The sequence below is a fragment of the Stegostoma tigrinum genome, chromosome 6 (genome assembly GCF_030684315.1).
Source record: "Stegostoma tigrinum isolate sSteTig4 chromosome 6, sSteTig4.hap1, whole genome shotgun sequence".
Taxonomy (NCBI): domain Eukaryota; kingdom Metazoa; phylum Chordata; class Chondrichthyes; order Orectolobiformes; family Stegostomatidae; genus Stegostoma; species Stegostoma tigrinum.
The window spans coordinates 51,731,404-51,755,634 of record NC_081359.1 but is presented as its reverse complement, the minus strand read 5'-3'; the positions used below and the strand labels follow the sequence as shown (position 1 = coordinate 51,755,634).

The following is a 24,231-nucleotide window of genomic DNA, read 5'->3' as shown; positions in this document are numbered from 1 at the left end:
AACCTCAATGATCAGGTGGGGATGAGAACTTTTATTGTGTCAAAAAATTAACCTATGATCCTTGTTCCAAGCATTTAATTTGAAATAATACAAATCACTGTGATATTTGTGTGGATCGGCTGTTATTTTTTCGAATAATTTGGTGTGTGATGGTACTGTGCATTTAAGAGAGATGTATTCTATGCTGTTTCTCTTGCAGAGCGGTGTTGCCACGGTGGTACTGAAATATCTCTTTCAGATTTGCAGTTGGTAAACAGCTTTTGAAGTTTCCCTAGGTACTTTGTTTTAAGAAAGGAATCATAAGTAGGCAAGATCAGGGTTCACTCAGACCCAGGAAGACTTTAGTTTGACTTTCAATTAGTAAAAAGGTTTCTACTGACTGCTGAGCTGAAAGCTTGAGGTCTTGGCTGCTAAGTTGAAGTCTTAGACAGCAAGGTTTCCTCTTAAAAATCAACAGGGCATATTTTTCTTTCCTCTGCATAGGAGAAACACAGCATTTGAGACTCATAACTGTTTTGCTGTTTTGCATTTTTACCAAAGGGTATGTTTATGGAATGCTCCCCATATTGGAACAGTTGACAATTAGTGGTTTAATAAAACATTATCTTGATAATTATTTCAATAGAGTTCTAGCTATGCTATTTCTTTTTTTTTATTTTAATGTGGGTTGCAAGAATAAGGTGTTTATTGATTAAAGACCAGTGGTGGACCAATTGAATCATTTCAAATGCATCACCTTACATTTACCTTTAAATAAATATAAAAGTTAGGTTAAGGTTATTTCCTGACAATACATTAGTAGTGGCGATGATGATGGTGGTGATGTATGAGGCGGTGTGGGGGATAAGGTGGTATCTGGATTGGTCCATAACAGATCGAGGTCTCTGGTCTGGTATCAAAATCTATAATTCCAGGTTAGGTTTAGGATTAATTGGCTCAAAGACAGTGAGTGGTGAGTAATTATGTTTTCCTTTCTTTGGTCTTTGGCATCTCAGCTCAGGATATTTGCAGGGTCCAAAGTACCGAAATAATTTGTCATTATATTCAGAATGAGTGACTGATTAGAAACAATTTTACACTCTTTCAAAAAAAGGGGAAGAAGGAAAAACTCAGAAATTATAGTTAAGCTAGTTAGTCCAATTCCAGTAAAGATATCTAGAGACAAATAAAATGGGTAACATTTAATTGATATTTGCAAAATATGCGCCAATAATTCAAGGTTGTCACAAATGTTTGAAAGACATGTTATGTAACTTGATCAAGTTCTGAGGAAATGATGGGGAGAGTGTTGATGAGGTATGGTGGTTGATGTGAATTGGATTTTCAGAAAGCTTTCAGTGAGATGTTATTAATAGACTTGTTCTCAAACCTAATTCCTAGAAATATTAAAGAATTATATGAATATAAAATTGGCTGAAGGACAGAATGCAGATCTGTGGTGGAATTTCCTCCTTTCTGTCATGGTAGGAGCAATGGTAAGAAGGGCAGAGTGAATGAAAAAGTCAGAATCTCACCAATGAGTGAAGACAACCTTGATTCCATGAATGTGAATCTCACCACCCATTGAGCTGACATTTCTATGGTTTTATTTCGATCCTTTGTCGGTATTGCTGATTGGCCAGCATTTATTGCCCGTAGCTATTTGCCCTTGAAGAGGTGGTGTTGAACTGTTGCAGTCCACATGTTGTAGATTCACCCACAATACCTGAAGGGAGCTAATTCTAGAATTTGACCCAGTGACAGTGAAGGAACAGTCATCTATTTCCAAGTGATATTGGGTGCATTGGAGGGAACTTGAAGGTGGTGGGATTCTCATGTATCTGCTGCCCTCGTCGCTCTGGATGAAAGTGATCATGGGTTTGGTAGATGCTATCTGAGGATCTTAGGTACATTTCTGCAGCGCTTCTACTGGATAACACAAACTTTGGCTACAGAGCGTCAGTGGTGGTGGGAGTAGATGCTTGTGAAATGTAATGCCAATCAAGCAGCTGCTTTTTCCTGGATGGTGTGAAGATTTTTGAGTGTTGTTGGGGCTGCACTCATCCAGGCAAGTGGGGAGTACTTCATCACACTCCTGACTTGGGCCTTGTGGGGCGTTGGGGAGTCAGGAGTTGAGTTACTCATGATACTATTCCTAACTTCTGACCTACTCTTATAGCCATTATGTTTATGTGGTGAGTCTAGTTGAGATTCTGGTCAATGGTAAACCCCAGGATGTTGATAGTGGGTGATTCAGTGATCCTATTACCAATTCTTCTTTCCCAGGAAACGGAACAGCCCAAACTCTGACACATAAATCACAGAAGGTGTTTGGTAGCTGCGGCTTACAAAATGTTTGTCCTGATCATCATGCAACTCCCTCTTCAGAGCAATATCCCTGCATGTTCCATGTCCAGCATCAGCCTCAACTCTCTCTCCATACAAGTCAGGATTGAAAAATCACTACCCTCCCAATACCTCTTACACGAACTTTCATACCACTTCAGTCATTCAACACTTTTGTCTCAGGGACAGCTCTTTCAGATCGCTTTGCACATAAGGAGATGTCACAGAGTCAGATTTATACAGCATGGAACAAGACCCTTCAGCACAACTCATCCACGCTGATCAGGTTTCCCAAACTAAATTAGTCCCATTTGCCAGCGTTTGGTCCATGTCTCTCTAAACCTCTTTTATTCATGTACCTATCCAAATGTTTTGTAAATTTTGTAACTGTACTTCCATATATTACTTCTTCTGATAGTTCATCTTATATATGAACTAGCCTCCGTGTGAAAAGTTACCCCTCAGGTCTCTCTTAAATATTTCCTTTCTCAGCTTAAAACTATGCCTTCTAGTTTTGAACTCCCTCACCTTGAGAAAAAGACCCTTGTTATGCCCCTCATGACTTCAGAAGCCTCTATAGGGTCACCCCTCAGCCTCCAACACTCCAGGGAGAAAACCCCAGCCTATTCAGCCTTTCCTTACAACTCAAATCCTCCAGTTCTGGCAAAATCCTCATGAATCTTTGTTGCACCCTTTCCAAAATAGTAATATTCTTCCTGTTGACACGGTGACCACAACACTGCACAGTGTATCTCATGCTCCTAAGCAGGCTGTTTGATGTAGCCCTTAGCTTCACTTCCTAGCACTTACTTGGATGCTGCCAGACAGTGTGTGAGACGTATCCAGTGAATGAGCAGGAAACATAGAGGGCAAGAAGGATTAAGAGTTTGGGAAGATGAGATGGGTGTCAGCCCTTCAGTGCTCATAATGCTTGCAACAGTAATGGCTGTTAATGGAACACTACTAGTGAAAAAGACCACTATAGTCCATTTTTTCTGTCCCTTAATCAATCCTGCATCAATGTTAACATATTACCCTCACTCCAAGTCCCCTTATCTTGTGGCACATTATTGGAATACCTTTGAAAATCTGAATAAACTACAAGCAATCATTTTCCTGATGCAACAGACACAATTCCCACTTTGAAAAGTAATGTTTTCTCTCCTAATCAGTTCTGAGTTTCGAAGTAGCATTTCTTTAGTAATAGTTTCCAATTTCTCCACAACTGATATCAGGCTAAAATGGTTAGTTGCATGTTTTGGAATAGTGCATTTACTGCAGAGAAGTTACAAAGAAACTTTCCACTGAACAGTGGAGATTATCTTAAAATTGAATCTCAATCCTTTTAGAGCAAAATCGCTTTACAATTTTTCAAAGAACTTTGGAAATCTAAAATTGCTATTCAAATGGCAGTAGATATTGGGTGAATTGGAATATTTAGTACTAAGATCAACAGATTTTTGTGAGGCAAATACATCAAAATGTATGGAGTTCAGGTGGCGAAACGGAATTGAGGTGCAGAACTGTAAAGATCTAATTAAGTTGTGGATCAGGCTCAGTGGGTTGACGAAAATATACCTGTTACTATTTTCTTGCTTATTTTCATGGTTATAGCCTATACATTTCCTTCAACAATTTGTTAAAAACTATTAATTCATTCTAAGACAGATGACATTGTTATATTGATAATCATATATGGATTACTTGAACAAATTATATTTTCCAGAAAATGATCCATGTCTGTAAGGCAAAATGTGGAGTATGCATTTGATAGAGTAAACAAAAATGTATATTAATTGGAATGCAATTAACCTAATTTTAATATTTAAACTAAACAAATTATAAGGATGTTGCCAGAATTCAAAATGTTCAAATTTTATGAAATTGGATGATAGCTATGATGATATGTAGAATATATCTGAATAAAGCGTGCAAATTTAACTAATTTCCATAAATGAATTAGATGTATGTGAAGCTTGACATTTTCAATATCTTAAAAATTCCCCTTTTTGATAGGAAATAACAAAAGGTATCAATATTATTCTACTAAGGTGAATGTCCACTTTATGCTGGTTGATTAAATAGCAAATTAACACTAAATTCATCAATAAAAATATTCCTGGCTGTGGTATAAACCTAGATTTACTTTGAGGAACATAAACTTCAGATTACATTATGCCTTTATTTTTATTGTTAATTGCATGTTTTCTTTAAACAATGAACAAGAAGTTATTGACAATGTCAAAATATGGTCCAATTCTAAAAGCTTCATTCAGAACTGCATTAAGGATAACAAACAAGATGAATTGTTCATAGTTGGGCTACTCTCTTAAAAAAATATAATTCCATCTAATTTGATAAGGGGGAAAGAAAACAGCATACAATCACAAGGACAATGACATTTTGTAGCTCTTCATCTGAAGAAATGCGGCTAACTCAGCAATTATTAAGATCTAGTGTTGCAGATATATTTTTATTTTAACTATTCTCTGCCCTCTATTAAGTCGTGGGTTGAAATTATTTATACATTCAAATGGAGCTGATAAGGGACTGCTCATGAACTAGCTTGTAAAAAGCAATTGTTCCTGCTATTGTAATTTTCTAATATATGAAAACTCATGATTTTAATCATTCAAAACCTTTTTTTTAGTATGCTGATCCTGTATAATTTTTTCTTTAATATGAACTTATCAGTTGCACTTATCAAGTTATACAAATAGTGATTATAACATGGTCAAGTTCAATTCAGCATTTGAAAGGAAAAAAGCATGAGTCAGCTACTAGAGTTTTAGATTTAGGTAAGGCTAAAAACTGCTAATGGGCAAAACAAGGAGATTACATAAAACATAGAACGATACAGCACTAAAGCTGACATTTCAGGCCTAGACCCTTCATCAGAGAGGCCCTCTGATGAAGGGTCTAGGCCCGAAACATCAGCTTTTGTGCTCCTGAGATGCTGCTTGGCCTGCTGTGTTCATCCAGCTTCACACTTTGTTATCTTGGATTCTCCAGCATCTGCAGTTCCCATTGTCTCTGACCAGGGAATTACAGACCAGTTAGCTTAACATCTATGGTGTGAAAATTGTTGGTACCTATTGTCAAAAATGGGATAAATGAACAGCCTGAAAATTTTCAATTTATCAGGGAGAGCCAGCACTTTGGATCCCACCTCCCCCCACCCCCCACGCTCCACTACTTTTAAAAGACACCAGAACAGAACTAGAAAATTTCTCCACAAGGGTAGTTGTCCTTTTCCAGTTCAGGTGAAAATGTTCACTTTTGAACAAGTCTCTACTGCCCCAAACTCTTTTTGATTATTTCATGTTTATGAATGCTTCAATCTTATCCCTGTACTTTGGTTAACCAGTCTACTTTTCACTCCTGAAATAAAAGTGTCACCTTGACTACTCTTCAGTCCAGTTTACGTTGTTAAGTAACACTGAAAACTGTGAACATAGCTGTTAACTGCTTTTTATAGGAACAAATCTAGGTTACCTAAAATTTTCAGCCATTCTTTGGAATTATAGGTGATACTCAACCTTACTCTACATCTCTGCTCCAAATCACTTCATACAATTGGCTAGAAAGAAAAAGCACCAACTCAAATTTAATAATAATGGTCTCAATCTGAGTCATTATGAAAACAAAAATTATCACTTAAGGAAATGTAGTTCATAAAATAGTACTGAATCATAACAGAGACATTTAACAATACTTCAAAAATATAATGTTACATTATCAGTAGTGTACCTATTGGTCAACAATAGTTATTCTTCAGATTGTCATTGGAAACTCAGTTACATCTTTCCGAAGAAAAATAAGTACTTTTTATGTTATTTCAGTTGATATCTTAGCAAAACCAGGAGGCTTTTGCAACATTAAATGATTTTGCAGATCATCTGGTAGTGGTGGTAGTGTTGGTTTTGCAGGCAGTGGATTCCACAGTGCAGTTTCACAAAAAGTAAATGGGATTTCTGCATTAATCTGGTTTGCACAAAATCCTTAAATTCAGGTTAGTACTAGAGGGATAATTCTGAGAGTTTGCCATCAAAAGTTTTGCAATTTCCAAACTATTACTGTCTTTTGCTGTATTTGCTACAATTACAGACTTTGGATTTTCTTTTTCTGAATTGTTTTTATTAAATATGCCTGTTTTAATTATTTTTGAATACAATTATTTCAGCACAATTAATACATTTCATTTTGACTTGTGGTAAATTTAATTTAAATGGCTGAACTAAACAATTCATCTATTGATTTATTCTGATATTACAGGTTGAAATCATGCATCATTTGTGCATTAACATTTCAAACTTATTCATTTGCTCTGACAAATGATCAACTATGGAGCTCAGGTCGGGTCATACCTGAAGCATTTAATGTGTCAAAGTAACTTAAAAGTATTATTCAGCTGTGTTTATTCAAAACAAATTGGTTTGTATTACTGTGCCAATGCTACTCAAATTGCAATTTCCAAGACTGCTTCAGACTTGGTCACAGGTTGTTATGTTAGAACCAGCCCCAGCTCTTACCTCTGAGATCTTTTGTTGGCCAAGAGCCGAGCAGACATGCCTGGCAGGTGTACTCATCAAACACAAATTCATTTTCCTTACATGGAGTACAGGTCCAGCAGCAGCTCACCTCTCCTTTCCTGATTACCTGTTCAAATTAATCAACATATTAAACAAAATCATGGTTTATTCATATTGTATTGTCAACAAAACACTTTCATAGTGATCTTTTGAATTAATGACAACATTTGATTTGTTGTCACTGAGATCCATTCTGATTCTATCTTGCTACAGCCACAAGGATTTGTTTGTGAAATTTCAGTGTCTGAACAGTTCATTGTGCTACATGTAGTAAGTGAAGACATTCATGGGATTCTCTCTTAGTATCATACATCAAACGTTTTGCAGGGTAAGTATGTTATAATAGATTACAAGTACGTAAATTTGGAACTAACCTAATTGCAATGCCATAGTACCATCTTAGACCAAGTAGGTACCATAGTAAAACACTTAAGTGTATTATGTTAATTTTTTTTAAACTGTTCTTGTTATTGCCATAGGGATAAATAATGACGTACTTTTCTTTCATTGCAGCAAACTTCTGGACAGTAAATGTTTTTGCATTACAGGGAGTTCATGATACAACACCAACATTTGAGTTAGAATTCTGACTTGTTCAGTGTTGTATACTTTTTGAAAAACCTGATAAAATTTAACTAACCAATTTACTAAAGAATTGGGTGTAAAAAGGGGCACTAATGAAACTGAATTTAGAAGGAAACATAAGAGATGCAAATTAAAATGTTATTGTAAACCAGGTTGAACTCATTGATTATAAGGTTCTTGATTGACATTCTTAATCTGGGCCAACCAGGAAAGCCCTGCTTGACCAATATAACCAAGAGATAAGAATTGCCTCAGTTGAGGTTTGACTCCAAGCTGGATGGCTACAGAAATAAAAACCAAAAGTATAGTGGATGTTGTAAATCAGGAACAAAAACAAAGTTGCTGGAAAAGCTCAGCAGGTCTGGTAGCATCTGTGAAGAAGAAAACAGAGTTAACATTTTGGTCCAGTGACCCTTCCTCAGAACTCAGAAAAGTCCCTCACATAGAACTTATCCAGCAACTTTGTTTTTGGTGCTGGCTAGCTACAGCCTGTGTATTGTATACTAGTAAAGAAAGTGTGACTCGGTGACAGGGACCAGTCTCTATGACGTTATTTCAGAGGTGAAGGGAGAAAACAGGACATGCCAAAAGAACATTTTCTGTCAACCATCTTCTTGGAGCTGGGGTAAACATTTCTGGCATCATGCCTTTATTTGGGAAACATGAGTTATTTGACTGTGCTTTTGAAGACTGGGCCCAGTATGTGATATTTTTTCCCCAGGCAAGTGACATTGGGGCAGATTAAAAACAATGAGTGATCCTTCTGACTGCGTGTGGACTCGCAACATTTTTGGTTATAGGGGGTTTAACTTTACCAGAGGCACCAAACACTAAAACCTTCCAAAAGTCAAGAGGAGCTGGTTAAGGAATATTATGACCCCAAACCTGCTCTAATACTGAGACACAGTTGGTTTTATTTGGTGGTAGGAGAACCAGGGTAATCCCTTTTGTGATTTTTGATGAGGTTATGACGACTAGCAGAGGCATGTGATTTTAGGTTAAGCCTGAATGAGATGCTGAGAGACCAACTGGTGTATAGGATTAATGATGTAACCATGCAGAAGTGTGTACCAGCTGAAGATCAACTGGGCTTCAAACTGGCAACTCCAATTGGCTTTGTCATTAGAAAATGCAGCAAATGGAGTATAGGAATTATAGAGCATTCCAACAGAAGTGGACACCCTCACCTATCCAACTGAGCTTGGGGAACACTACTTGAGTGTAGGCAATTGCAGAGGCTAACACAGGGCATGCCCTGAGCAGAGGGACTGTAGGCCAACCCACAATAAAACCCCATAACAAAACTGAGCCTGAGCCAAGTGGCTAAACAGTTCTTCAGAATCTGGACCAGTGAGCCATTGCAGTTACTGCTGGTATGTGGCCTCAAGACAGCAAAAGAGTCCTACAAGGCCTGACTTGGCTAAGAAAACACATAAGCTGGCACCCAGGAGAGTGCACACACTTGGGAAGTCCCCCTAAATGTGGGTTGGAACAGTTGCATTACTTAATGACACCCAAATTGGAACTGACTAAAATTAATATTTGGATTAAATGCTCACCCTGTTGTCATGGAGATTGATACCGGTGCAGCTATTTGTTTGCAGAATCTGTCTTTAACAAGATTTGTTTGGGACTCCAACCCTTAAGTTAGCGTAAGACCTCAGCTAGACTGAGAATACACACTGGGAAACTGTTGCAAATTAAGGGTATGACTTCAGTTCCAGTCCCCCATGAGAAGTAGTTGGTACAGTTACCACTGATGGTAGTAAAAGGCTTGGGCCCAAGCCTATTGAGGCAGAACTGGTTGACAAAGATTCAGCATATTACTGTGGGGAACAAGGAAATGTCACTGCCAGATACTCCACCAGGGTCATCCAGGGGTTTCCAAGACAAATGTGCTGGCAAAAAGCTATGTCAGGTGGCCAGGGTTGGATACTGACATAACTGCGTCAGTCGGGCAGTGCCCAGAGTGCAACAAGGACAAAAATTTCCACAAGCAGCACCCCTACATTTGTGGAAGTGGCTGGGTAAACCATGGACTCAGTTACATGTTGACTATGCTGGTCTCTTCATGGGCTCAGTGTTCCTGATCATTGTGGATGGCCCATTCAAAGTGCCTGGAGGTGTACAACGTTTGTTCAGCAAACCCAGGGATGACAGCTGAGAAGCTATGAGCATCATTTGCTAATACATGGATTCCTGAATGTATCGGTCACAGATAAAGGGATGTCATTTACCAGCAGGGAGGTTGAATATTTGTTAAAGTCAAATTGCATTCAAGTTTTGAGAAGATTTGTAGCTCAGGTTGAGGTTCTGGATATGAGTTTGCTCGCTGAGCTGGAAGGTTAGTTTTCATTAGCATATTGCGCCCATAGGCGCTAGCGAGTTTTGAGAAGATTTGGAGCTCAGGTTGAGGCTCTGGATGTCAGATTGCTCGCTGAGCTGGAAGGTTAGTTTTCAAACTAACTGAAAACTAACCTTCCAGTTCAGCGAGCAAACTCACATTCAAATTGCATTCGACACATAAGGACAGTTACCCATCCTGCTTGTTATAGACAGTTTACTATGCAGTAGTAAATACGGGGTGACTTGGTGGCAGGAACCAACCTCTGTGCAGCTATTTTCAGGGATGATACTTATCTTGCTACTATCCTTCACCCAATGGTCTATTGGAAAGAGCAGTCCAAACATTGATGGCAGACCTCACAAAGCAGCCTACAGTATCAATTAATTCCAAACTGTCCCCGTTCCTGTTCGATTGTGGGACCATCTCACAATCAACAACAGGGATAGCTGCAGCAGAGTTGCTGATGGGGAGAAGACTCCGCACCAGGTTAAACCTGATGTTTCCAGACCTGGGCAGGGAGATTAAAATGGAAGCAGGAACAATGTTGCCCAAATGCCTCCTCTAAGTGAGAAAGATAATTTAATTCAGAGAACGATGTTTGGTGTTGGAACCATGGAAATGGCCTCATTCGAGTATAAGGTGAGGTTGATGTGAGGTGATTCCATCCTGAACAAACATGAATCATCTGAAAGCTGATACCTCACATATGGGGCAGTAGCAAAACATACTTGACCCCACAGAATAGCCAAAAATGCCCATCAGAGACTGCAAGTGCTCCCCCTCTGTCTGGTGTTGAAGAAGCCTCAGAGTTTGAAATGGATGCAGCCTCGATACCGTTACTACCAGAACAAGAGGAGTAAACTCTGCCAAGATATTCCAGATGCAACAGACAGCCCAAGGTCCAGTTACACAGCCCGTGTCTCAGTCCAAGTCAGAGAAACCGGACCTGGGGCAAAAAATGTCGCAAGAGAAGCTACAAGCAAAAGACTAGACCTACATCCCTAGACTTGTGGGGGAGAGATGTAATGATTGGAACCAGGTTGAGGTTATTGACTATGAGGATCTTGATTGAATTTGTTAATCTGGGCCAATCAGTACAGCCTTGGCTGACCAACATAACCAAGACATTAGGATCTTTTCAGTTGACAACTGACTCTGAGTTACAGCCAGTTTACTGTGCAGTAGTAAATACAGGGTGATTTGGTGGTGGGAACCAACCTCTGTACAGTTATTTTCAGGGATGATACTTATTTGGCTCCTATATTTCTCATTAGTTGTAGATCTCACTCACACTGATGGGCATGGACACCAGATTCAGACATCTCTCAGAAGAGAGACAAGCAATCATATCTAACAGTTTTCCTCAAAGCCAATTGTCCTGTAGCCTATCTCCCCTCGCTTTGATAAAATACTTCCTGCACAAGCTTGAAATAAAAACTCAGTTTGTGCTCAATCAGTAGGAGACCACTGCATGGCTCAGCACAATGATACAACATCACAAAGCCCCCTGTTAAGCCTAACAAATTGTTGCTTATTTTCTAAACTTCACGAGCTCGATGCAGTCAGACACATCTATGGCTGGAAGGCAATTTGCAGTGAAAGCAGATTAGATGCGACTGAATCTCAAATCTGAATTATCAGCTTCACAACAGCAGAGACAAACAAACCCTTAAAAGCTCTAAGGCTTTGTGATGTTACTAATGACAATTTACTGACAGGATCAGCACAGTATGGTGCAAGCCACTGAGGCACAGCAAATTACAAAGTTTATTTATATCTTTCTAGTTGATCAGTCTATACAACCTTCCTAAGATTTCTTGACATTCTATTAAATGGATAGGTTTTTTACATCATTGGTTGGGGAAGCATTGTATGAAATGAGAAGCAGTAAGCCGGATACTTTCTGGTGTGTACAAGCAGTGAGATCAGGTCATCCAGCCAGTTGAACCTGCTGTGTTATTCAAATAGATCATGGTTGATCATATGCCTCAATTCTATTTTCCTGCATTGTTTCAGCATCTCTTTGTCATTAGTATCCAAAAGTCCAGTAATTTCTGTCTTGAACAAACTCGATGGTCTTGTGTGGTACAGAATTCCAAAGATTTATCACCTTTTATGTTCAGCATTATGTTTCTTCCTAGCTTGCATTCATGTTCTCTTTTTCCTTTCTTGATCAGTTTCTTTATTATTTATTGCTGGAGTCTAAATTCCTGACCATCCTCTGGCTCAACACATCTTCTGGCAACTATATCAACCACTTCCTTTGATCTCATTCAAACTTTAACTTTTTTTATTATCCCAATTTTGATCCAACTTTCCTGTTAGTTTTTGTGGGAACATAGGAACAGAAATAGGTAATGCAGCTTATCATGCCTGCCCTGTAATTTAAGATGATGATGGCTGATCAAACACATCAGTGCTTATTTCTATAACCTTGTACACTTCTGGTAATCAAAAATCTATCAATCTCTACCTTAAACATACCCAAAGACTGAGCTTTCATAACCCTTAATGGTAGGAATTTCAAAGGTTGACAACCTCTGAGTAGAAACAAATCTCCTAACCTTGGATTTTAGTGGAATCTCCATATTTTTAAATTGTGCCCTCATGTTCTAAACTCCCTGAGCAGGGGAAATGCTGTACCTGCAGCTACACTGTTTATACCTTTTAAGTATTTTGTAAGTTTAAATGAGATGGCCTCTCATTCTTCAAAACTCCAGAGAATACATGCAGTCTGTCCAATCTCTGATCATAGGGAGCACGATAAACCATTGTTGCCTTCCAAGGTAATATCTATTTTGAAGGAGACTGAAATTGTATACATTTACATTAGGTGTAGTCCAATTAGGCCCTATACAATTGAAGCTATCTTCACTATTCCTGTACTCAAATCCTCTTCTAATAAAATTTAACATTTCGTTAGTCTTCCTAACAGTATGCTGCACCTGCCTACTAGCATTAAGTGGCTTATTAAGAAGGGCATCTAGGTTCCTTTGTACATATACACTTTCCAATCTCTTACCTTTGAAGAAATACTCTGCCCATCTGTTACTCTAAACAATTTGGATAACCTAATAATTTTCCATGTTATCTTCCATCTACCATGTTCTTGCCCATTCTATAAGCCTCTCCAAATCACCCTGAAGCCACTTCACATTCTTCCCACAGCACACATTCCCATTTAGCTTTGTACCATCCACAAAACTAGAAATATTATACTTGGTCCCCAACTTTACATAATGATGCTTATAGTGCCCCACTTGTCACAGTCTGCCAATGCAAAAATGAACAATTTTTTCATATCCTCTATTATCTGTCCATTAGTCAATCATTAATTCAGCCCATATATTGCATTCCATCCTTTATGTTATTATTTTAAAAACAAGCCTCTTGCAGGGTATTTTGTCAAAAATCTTCTGAAAATCTATGTAGACTACATCAATTTAATTCGTAACATCCTCTAAAATCTCCAACAGGTTCATGTTTAATTTCCCATTTGCAAATCCATGCTGATTATGTTCAATCAGATCATCGACAACCAGGTGTTTATTTATCCCATCCCCTATAATAGATTCTAGCATTTTCCCTACTACAGATATAAGGAGGAAACATCTGTAATTCCTTGTTTTCTCTCTCACTCCCTTCTTATGCAGTAGAGTTTCATCTGTTACCTTCCAATCCACAGCAATTATTCCAGAATTTAAGGAATTTTGGAAGATAATCATCATTGCCTCTGTTATGTTTATAGAAAGGGTGCCGCCCGCTTAAGCGAGCCGGTCAGGTGACCCAGGGAGTGGGGGCAGAGCTTTGGTCCAGTCTAGAACCAGCTGTGGCTGTGAGAGCAATCACAATAAAGTGTTCGTACTCAGATTTACTATTTGTCTACCAGGTATATAATTCCTGGTATCAAAGGAAGCAAAGTACAACCTGTGAAGAGGATGAGATCTGGCCAATAAACTATGGATTTCAAGACAATTTCCAAAATTGCTATCTCGATGGAGTTGACTACAAGTGAAGCAACCCAGTTAGCTGACAACACCCAGGCGCATCAAGTAGTGGAAACTCAGCACAATGCAGTACCAACTGCATTCGAATGTCATCGATGTAACAAGAATGACCACAAGAAATCAATGTGTTGGACTCAAGAAGCCCAGTGCCATGGGTGTAAGTGAGTGGATCATATTGCCCAAAATTGCAAAACAAGAGACATAGAATCAGAAAGAAACAACCCTGAGGACAATGTATAAGGTGCATGCTAGATAGGAAGTCAGGTGGGGCTATGGAAGAAGCAGAAGGCCTAGAGTCAGCAAAGTTTCAGATAAACATACTATTGGTATGCAGTGAAGCTGCTGGTTGCAGGATTCTTCTCAAAGTAGCGGGGAAGACGATAAAAATAGAAGTAGATACAGGCGCAACAGTGTTCCTAATTCCCAAATCTATCCACAGGGAGAATTTGAGGGCACTACCATTGAAGCCCACCAAGATTATACTACAGACTTATGCAAAACAAGTGGTTTCACTGAAGGACTATACACGAGTGAAAGTATGCTAAAGGACCAGTGTGCAGGCTGCAGAGATGTGAACATCGTCAATAAGGTATTCTGGTACAGGTTTACCATTTATCTACCCGGGATGTAATTTCTGGTTCCTAAGGAAGCACCAATACAACAGCAATGACCATCTGCATAGACAGTTTCTCCAACAGTCTGGGATGTAGAACATCAGGTTCTGGGGATGTGTGCATGTTAGAGTACATTAAAGAATTGTATATTTGTATTATATTTCTTCAAATACTAGCCATTGCCTGTTTACTGTCAAATATTTTAGTGTGTTTCTTCAATACACCATAGCTATTTGCTGTTTGTACCTTTATATTTTCTTTACTTCAGATTTCAGACCCTAGTTTCAGAATGGAATATATTATTTTGATACTTTGCTAATAATCTTTGATATTACAGTTGCTACTTTGCAAAACCTCCTTTATTATTAAAGTTATCAATTAGTCCTTTCTAATTGTAATACTAAATCCCAACTGTTGATTCTTATTTGGTTCCTAAATGCTTTATTCTAGAAACCCAGCTTGTACATTCTCCAGGAATTCATCCTCCATTAGTATTAGTGATGTTGAGGTTGGTTGGCTCGCCGAGCTGGTTTGTTGTTCCGTAAATGTTTCATTACCTTGCTTGGTAACACCCTCAGTGCAACCTCTGATGAAGTGCCGGTGTGTTTTCCCACCTGGTTTTTAAATTCTGGGGTCCATTGCGATGGATTGCCTTACTTCTGGGTTTCCTCCGTAGTGGAATGTATATGGGGTCGAGTTCAATGTGTTTATTAATAGTCTGCATCATGGACTGCCATGCTTCCAGGAATTCTTGTGCATGTCTCTGCCTAGCCTGTCCCAGGATCTTGGTGTTGTCCCAGCCGAAGTCATGGTTCTCCTTGTCCTTGTGGATTGAGATGAGTGAATATTGGTCGTGTCTTTTTGTAGCCAATTGGTGTTAATGTACTCTTGTTGTTAATTTCATTCCTGTTTGTCCGAAGTAGTGGTGTTTCTCGCAGTCTCTGCAGGGGATCTTGTAGATGATATTGGTCCTGTCCATGGCGGGGAGTGGGTCTTTAGTTTGAGTGAGCAATTGTTGTAGGGTTGATACGGGTTTGTGTGCCACTCTGATGCCCAGCAGTCGTAGAAGTCTTGTGGTGAGTTCTGACGTGTTCCTGAAGTAGGGTAGTGTGATGAGTGTGTCAGGGCGTGTAGAATTTTTCTGAGGCTGTTCCTGTAGGCATCTCCTGACCCAATTCTTTGGATATCCATTATCCTTGAACACTTGTTAGAGGTATTCCTCCTCCTCTTGGCGTAGTTCCATGTTGCTGCAGTGTGTTATTGCCCTTTTAAATAACACTCACACACAGCTTTGTTTGTGTATGCTGGGATGGTGACTATTGAAGTTCAATACCTGGTCTGTGTGTGTGGATTTTCGGTGTGCTTTCGTTTGCAGTTCCCCATTTGTCTTGCGCTCTACCATGACGTCCAGGAATAGGAGTTGTTTGTTCTTCTCCTCCTCTCTGGTGAATTTTATTCCAGTGAGGGTGTTGTTTATGAGTTTGTGTGTCTCTTCTAATTTGGTCCATTTAATGATGACACAAAAGTGCACAAATCAGAAGTCCCCCTCAGACCCATAGTCTCCCTACCAGGCACTCCATCACAGAGATTAGCCAGAGAACTACAAAGAAGACTCAAGCACCTAGTCAACAAATCACCCCACTCCATCCACTCAGCCCAAGAATTCCTCAACTTCGTCAAAGACATCAAGATAGAGGATGAAGAGACCATGATATCATTTGATGCCACTACCCTATTCTCGTCATTAGGCATATCACTAGAATGGGAAACAATGACACTACTTGAACATGAACATGACCCCAGTGAAACCATCTCCAAGGACAACATGCTTAAACTACTGGACCTATATCTGACCACCCACTTCACCTTCAACGACCAAACATATGAGCAAATCAACGGGACACCCATCTCTGGACTCATAATAGAAGCAGTGATGCAAAGACTGGAAAGGACTGCCCTTCTGCTAATCTGACTTAAACTATGGATGCGCTACGTACCTTTTGTCATCATTAAATGGACCAAATTAGAAGAGACATATAAAATCATAAATTGCTCATCCGAACTAAAGACCCACTCCCCGCCATGGACAGGACCAATGTCATCTACAAGATCCCCTGCAGAGACTGCGAGAAACATTACTTCGGACAAACAGGAAGGAAACTAACAACAAGAGCACATGAACACCAATTGGCTACAAAAGACACGACCAACACTCACTCATCTCAATCCACATGGACATGGAGAACCATGACTTCAACTGGGGCAACACCAAGATCCTGTGACAGGCTAGGCAGAGATATGCACAGGAATTCCTGGAAGTATGGCATTCCACAAAGCAGGCTATTAATAAACACATTGAATTCGAGCCCATATACATTCCACTATGTAGGAAACCCCAGAAGTGTGGCAATCCGTTGCAATGGACCCCAGAGTTTAAAAGCCAGGTGGAAAAACATGCCGACGCTTCATCAGAGGCTGCACTGTGGATATTACCAAGCACGGTAACGAAACGTCCGCGTAACAACAAACCAGCTCAGCAAGCCAACCAACCTCAACGTCCACAACCTGAGCTACAGATCTACTCCAAAACCTGAGTATTAGTGATGATTAGATTTACCCAATGTAGATCTAAATCAAGTTGACTATTTTTTACTGTATTCACAATGTTTTCTGGACCTCTCAATTCCTACTTGATACCATGCTCAACACTACATGTTTGCTGCCTCTTGCTACATCTTTGTCCTCTGAGGTGTGTCAAACTCATGCCTTATAAAACAGCTATCTCAGCTCCTTATAATTTTTGCCTGTCCTTCCTAAATGATAAATACCCTTCAATATTCAGTTTCTGATCTCGGATATCCTATAAGCACGGTCCCCGTAAGAGAAATTAACCCACCGACCTCTATTTGTGCATTTAATGCATCTATTTGTTGCAAATGTTATGTGCATTCAGACAAAGTGCCTTTAAATGTGTATTTTAACGTTATTCCACACTGATTGTATTTGGCACTCGTCTTTACTTTGATTTTGTTTACTACTTTCCTACTTCATGCTGCCAGTTTAGCTCCCTCCAACTTCAGTTTCCCCTTAGTTTCCCATCTCACTGCCAATTTAGTACAAAACCTGCCAACAGCAAGAGCAAATCTCTTGTGATGATCTTAGCCCCAGTCCACTAAAGTGCAACCCACCTTTCTCAAGCCTCAACTACCTCAGAACTAGTTCCAATACGGTTCCATTCTAACAATGTGGAAAATTACCTAAGTACGTCCCATGCGCAAAAAGCAGGATAAATCCAAATCAGCCAATTCATAGAATCCCTACAGTGTGGAAGCAGGCCATTCAGCCCATCCAGTCCACACCAACCCTCTGAAGAGCATCCCATCGGCGTACACTCTCTACCCTGTCTGCATTTCCCATGACTAATCCCCTAAGCCAGCACATTCCTCGACACCACGGGCAATTTAGCATGGCCAATCTACCTAGCCTGCACTTCCTTAGAACGTGAGGAAATCCAGGCAGACACAGGGAAAGTGTGCAAACTTCACACAGACAGTAGCCGGAGGCTGGAATCAAACCCATGTCCCAATCACTGTAAGTGCTAACCAGTGAGCCACTGTGCTGTCCTCCTGAAGCTGTCTACCTTCAAATCATAAGCAAAGTGTGGAAAGATGTGGATCAACAATGCAATCAAGTACACTTGCTTAGCCATAACCAGCTGACTGATACTAAGTTTGGGTTACTCCAGGGTCACTAGTCACTCTAATCTCATTATAGCCTTGGGTCAGTCATGGACAAATTAGCTGAACTTTAGATGTAAAGTGATAGGACAGCAGCCTTTGACTGTCAAGAACCCTAGTAAAATTGATGTAAAGGAGACCTAGAGAAAACTTCCCTTTGGTTGGGGTAGTATCTACCACAACAGAAGATGGTTAAGGTTATTAAAAACCAATCATCTCAGTCCTAGAACATTGCTGTAGACTTCATCAGGATAGTATCCTAGATTCAACCAACTGCATATTTTTCAACAGTGATTTCACAGAGTTCAGCATTTTTCACAGTTTTTCAGATATTGGAGCAGTCTGAGCTCATATACAAAATGCCTTGGACAGCAGTCTTTGTTGGGTTAATAACTTGTGTCACACAAGTATGAGCCAATGAAAGGTTCCATCGAAAGGGTATTTTAACCATCTTCCCTGATATTCAACGGTATTACTATGAGTGAATCCTCAACATCCATCAACGTCCTGCGGTTACCATTATAGGTAGTAACCCTAAATTTTCTGGGGCACCTGACATGAGATAAAACAGAGAAAGCCTGCCGACAGAGAGGTCAATCAGTTGGATTGCGACTTAATCTTCAGATGATTACTGGGCCATGTCTTAATGTTTTATGTGCTTGCTGAAGTTACATGTATGCTTAAATTCAGTGTTGCTACCCAGTCAGTGATGGACTGGACTAGTGACACAGTATGTTTTCAATTGAATCCTGTTAAAATCAGACACAGGGCAGTAGGTGAGGCAATCGATCATTTGTTAGCAAAATGAAATGCAGTTGACCACAAGGCGGTGCTATGTTAATATCATACACAAAAGCTGCAAGGAAATAGCATGTATGAACATCCTGGCCAAGATTGGCTAAAATCAAAAGATAATTTTCCTTCATGAAAAATAAGTTGATGGCTTGATGAGTGAAAGGTCAAACAAATGTAATAGGCGACATACTTGTGGTGTTTGCCAGTGGTTAACCGATCAATTGCGAAAGACTAGACAATACTGCAGTTTGATCACACAGGCTGCATGCATGAAAAGTAATGTAAGAAAATGTACTTCAGGGTGATGACGAGCTAGTTTAAGAATAGAAGTCATCTGATCAATGACTGGCGGTTGTGGTGGAATAATTTGACCACCTTTGGTCAAGTCCATGTAAACCAGATCACTTGAGATTGTACAGGTAAGCTTGTGATGTATTGATATTTTTGTAGTATCCCACCACGTATCAATAAACAACAAGTGTGTATACCCTACAGTGATAATGGGAACTGCAGATGCTGGAGAATCCAAGATAATGAAATGTGAGGCTGGATGAACACAGCAGGCCCAGCAGCATCTCAGGAGCACAAAAGCTGACGTTTCGGGCCTAGACCCTTCATCAGAGAGGGGGATGGGGTGAGGGTTCTGGAATAAATAGGGAGAGAGGGGGAGGCGGACCGAAGATGGAGAGAAAAGATAGGTGGAGAGGAGAGTATAGGTGGGGAGGTAGGGAGGGGATAGGTCAGTCCAGGGAAGACGGACAGGTCAAGGAGGTGGAATGGGGTTAGTAGGTAGGAAATGGAGGTGCGGCTTGGGGTGGGAGGAAGGGATGGGTGAGAGGAAGAACAAGTTAGGGAGGCGGATACAGGTTGGACTGGTTTTGGGATGCAGTGGGTGAAGGGGAAGAGCTGGGCTGGTTGTGTGGTGCAGTGGGGGGAGGGGACGAACTGGGCTGGTTTTGGGATGCGGTGGGGGAAGGGGAGATTTTGAAGCTCGTGAAGTCCACATTGATACCATTGGGCTGCAGGGTTCCCAAGCGGAATATGAGTTGCTTTTCCTGCAACCCTCGGGTGGTATCATTGTGGCACTGCAGGAGGCCCATGATGGACATGTCATCTAAAGAATGGGAGGGGGAGTGGAAATGATTTGCGACTGGGAGGTGCAGTTGTTTATTGCGAACCGCGCGGAGGTGTTCTGCAAAGCAGTCCCCAAGCCTCCGCTTGGTTTCCCCAATGTAGAGGTAGCCACACCGGGTACAGTGGATGCAGTACACCTCCGATCGGTTCGCAATAAACAACTGCACCTCCCAGTCGCAAACCATTTCCACTCCCCCTCCCATTCTTTAGATGACATGTCCATCATGGGCCTCCTGCAGTGCCACAATGATACCACCCGAGGGTTGCAGGAAAAGCAACTCATATTCCGCTTGGGAACCCTGCAGCCCAATGGTATCAAAGCGGAATATGAGTTGCTTTTCCTGCAACCCTCGGGTGGTATCATTGTGGCACTGCAGGAGGCCCATGATGGACATGTCATCTAAAGAATGGGAGGGGGAGTGGAAATGGTTTGCGACTGGGAGGTGCAGTTGTTTATAGCGAACCGATCGGAGGTGTACTGCATCCACTGTACCCGGTGTGGCTTCCTCTACATTGGGGAAACCAAGCGGAGGCTTGGGGACCGCTTTGCAGAACACCTCCGCGCGGTTCGCAATAAACAACTGCACCTCCCAGTCGCAAACCATTTCCACTCCCCCTCCCATTCTTTAGATGACATGTCCATCATGGGCCTCCTGCAGTGCCACAATGATGCCACCCGAGGGTTGCAGGAAAAGCAACTCATTCCGCTTGGGAACCCTGCAGCGCAATGGCATCAATGTGGACTTCACCAGCTTCAAAGTCTCTCCTTCCCCCACCGCATCCCAAACCAGCCCAGTTCGTCCCCTCCCCCCCACTGCACCACACAACCAGCCCAGCTCTTCCCCTCCACCCACTGCATCCCAAAACCAGTCCAACCTGTCTCCGCCTCCCTAACCTGTTCTTCCTCTCAACCATCCCTTCCTCCCACCCCAAGCCGCACCTCCATCTCCTACCTACTAACCTCATCCCACCTCCTTGACCTGCCCATCTTCCCTGGACTGACCTATCCCCTCCCTACCTCCCCACCTATACTCCCCTCTCCACCTATCTTCTTTTCTCTCCATCTTCGGTCCGCCTCCCCCTCTCTCCCTATTTATTCCAGAACCCTCACCCCATCCCCCTCTCTGATGAAGGGTCTAGGCCCGAAACGTCAGCTTTTGTGCTCCTGAGATGCTGCTGGGCCTGCTGTGTTCATCCAGCCTCACATTTCATTGTATACCCTACAGTTGGGTCTGCCTTTGGCCATTGATACACAGCGCAAACCTGACAGACGAGGGATAGTAGGTACAAAAGCTTATACCATTAAATGGGTAACTGAACTGCACGAGCCATATAAACATTGTAGCTACAAGAACAAGTCAGAGGCTCGGAACTTGTGACTTCTAAACGTCCATCCACCATATACAAGGTACAAGTAAGATTTGTGATGGAATACTGTCCACTTGCCAGGGTGAACTGAGCTCTAAAAACACTTGATCCATCCAAGTCAAAGCAACCTGTTTGATTGGCATCCCATCCACCATTTTAAACATTTACTCCCTTCACCATTGGCACACAGTAGAAACAGTGACTACCCTTACAATATGTACCAGACCACCTCATAATGCTTCCATTGACAACATCTTAAAAACCAGCAACCTCTACCACCTTGAAGGTCAAGGGAATCTGATGCATAGGAATACCTCAAGCCATACACCATCCTCATTTGCAACTACATAACTATTTCTACTATCACAGGGTCAAATCTCAAATCCTGGAACTCTCTAATATACTCTGGATATACCTGCACCTATGGACCATGCTGGACCACTACATTCTCAAGGGCAATTTGGGATGCACAGTAAGTACTTGCCTAGTCAGCAATGCTCACATCTCATAGAAGAGAAAAAAAATGAAATAGAAGGTGAATTTAAAGAAATACTCAACTGCTAGCTGGCAAATAGATCATGCAATTTGTATCACATTGTGAATTATGTACTTCCAAGGCAGTTATAGGTTTCTAATTTACTTACTTCAGACTTTTCCCCCTGTCTACCATGATTGAGTATCCATTGCTTATTATATTGGTTTTGCTTCACTCCTTTGGATTGAGGGGAAAGGGAGAAGTACTAACCTTGACAACCAGGAAAAGTGGCAAGTGGACCTTTGCAGAGTGAAGCTCGTTTTGGCAACTACCCAGGACTGTATTTTCCAGTTTCCATAGATAGCTAGATCAAGCCGATCACCAACACTTTCTTCATCAGCATAAACCAGCATTATCTCCATCATTCCAATTATTCACTTCTGATTCGGGCCATCATTTAAATCATATTTCCCAGTGTGGCCTCCTCTACATCAGAGAGACCAAATGCAGACTCGGTTACCAATTCGCAGGGAACATGCTTTCTGTACGCTCCAATCAACAACACTTTCCAGTTGCAAGCCATTTCAACGCCACCTCCCACCCTCTTGGTGACATGTCTATCCCTGGGTCTCCTCTAATGTCATGATGAAGCCACACATAAACTGGAGGAACAATACCTTATATTCTGCTTTGGGAGCTTACAGTCCAGTGTCCTTAACATTGAATTCATCAGCTTCAAAATCTCTCCATCCCAAGCTTCATCCTATGTCCAGTCCTCCCTCTCATCCGCATCTCCTTGACTTGACATAATCTGTCCATCTTCCTTCTCACATATCCACCCCAAACTTCCCATTGACCAACCTCTACAACCTCCTACCTGCATGCACCTATCACCATCCCACCTACCTTCCCCAGCTCCAACCCCCTCTATTTATTTCTGAGCTCTCTCCCACCACCTCCCCACCTCCCCCAGCCCTGATGAAGGGTCCTGACCCAAAATGTCGACTTTCCTGCTCCTCTGATGCTGCCTGACTTGCTATGTTCCTCCTGTTTTACATTATAATACCATAAGACCATAAGACATAGGAGTGGAAGGCCATTCAGCCCATCAAGTCCACGCCACTATTTAAATCATGGCTGATGGGCATTGCAACATCACTTCCCTGCACTCTCCCCATAGCCCTTGATTCCTTTTGAGATCAAGAATTTGTCGATCTCTGCCGTGAAGGTATCCAACGTCCCGGCCTCTACTGCACTCAGTGACAATGAATTCCACAAACCCACCACTCTCTGGCTGAAGAAATGTCGTCTCACTTCAGTTTTAAATTTACCCCCTCTAATTTAATATCGACAAGGCCCTCCCTGAATTATGCCAGTTGTATATCTCTTAAACACATATTCTCCAAATATTTCCTGATGGTTTAATGTTCACTTCTAAAGAAATTTAATGAGCATACCACATTGCAGGAGCCAGGTATAATTATTAAGTCAACCTTTTGGAACTGACAATTTGTTGTCATTTGTATTTATTCGTCATCTACCAAACTACTTCAGATTTCAATGGAATTTAAATTATCTGCTGCCATTATTGCCTCAGTTTCTGCTGATGGACAGTTGTCAACACAGCATGCTTTTCGAAAACCTATTGGTTTTTTGTTACAGGAATGAACTTCAGCTATCTGTAACTCATACTAGATAAAGCAAATAGTTAAATTACTAATAATTATAAGTTAAGTTGGCTTATTGCATAGACTAAATCATTAAGTATATAAAACAATATTTTATAGTGCTGGCATTATGGATGTTACATAATCACAACATGTTAGAGTTTGTGGAAAACATTTGACCTTGGACAAACACATCTACGATGAGTATCCACTTTTCAATGAACCTAGCTCGGATTATTAAAGTGGAGTCTGAGGTGCAGACAGGGAGAGGATGAATCAATTGGATGCTTTAATCCAGAAAGTGATCACCTTGGATCAGGTGGTGATACAGACCTCATTAGTGAGCACGGACAGGAAGATATGTACTGAATGAGGCAGATAAAGTGATCCATGTGCAATGCTGAAGAAGTCTCAGCCTGTGAAATTATCCAAATCGTACAAAGTTCTTCCTGCAGAGATAGTGGAAAAATTTGTAGGCTGGATAAGCAAACTGATCACTTAACATCGCCACTCAAGTGAAAGGAATGAAAAATGAAATTGGTTGTGACAGGGAACAGCATAGATTTGGAGACAAATAATTGTCTT

General features: G+C 41.0%; 1 protein-coding gene across 6 annotated transcripts in view; it reads right to left on the bottom strand.

Moving 5' to 3' along the window:
- grm5b (glutamate receptor, metabotropic 5b) overlaps positions 1–24,231 on the bottom strand; it is a 678,909-nt gene that overhangs the window by 81,534 nt on the left and 573,144 nt on the right. For all 6 annotated transcript variants that reach the window (XM_059646560.1, XM_048533155.2, XM_048533158.2 and 3 more), the window contains exon 7: positions 6,858–6,984. In XM_059646560.1, coding sequence (XP_059502543.1) covers positions 6,858–6,984 — 127 coding nt within the window. The remainder of the gene's footprint in view (positions 1–6,857; positions 6,985–24,231) is intronic.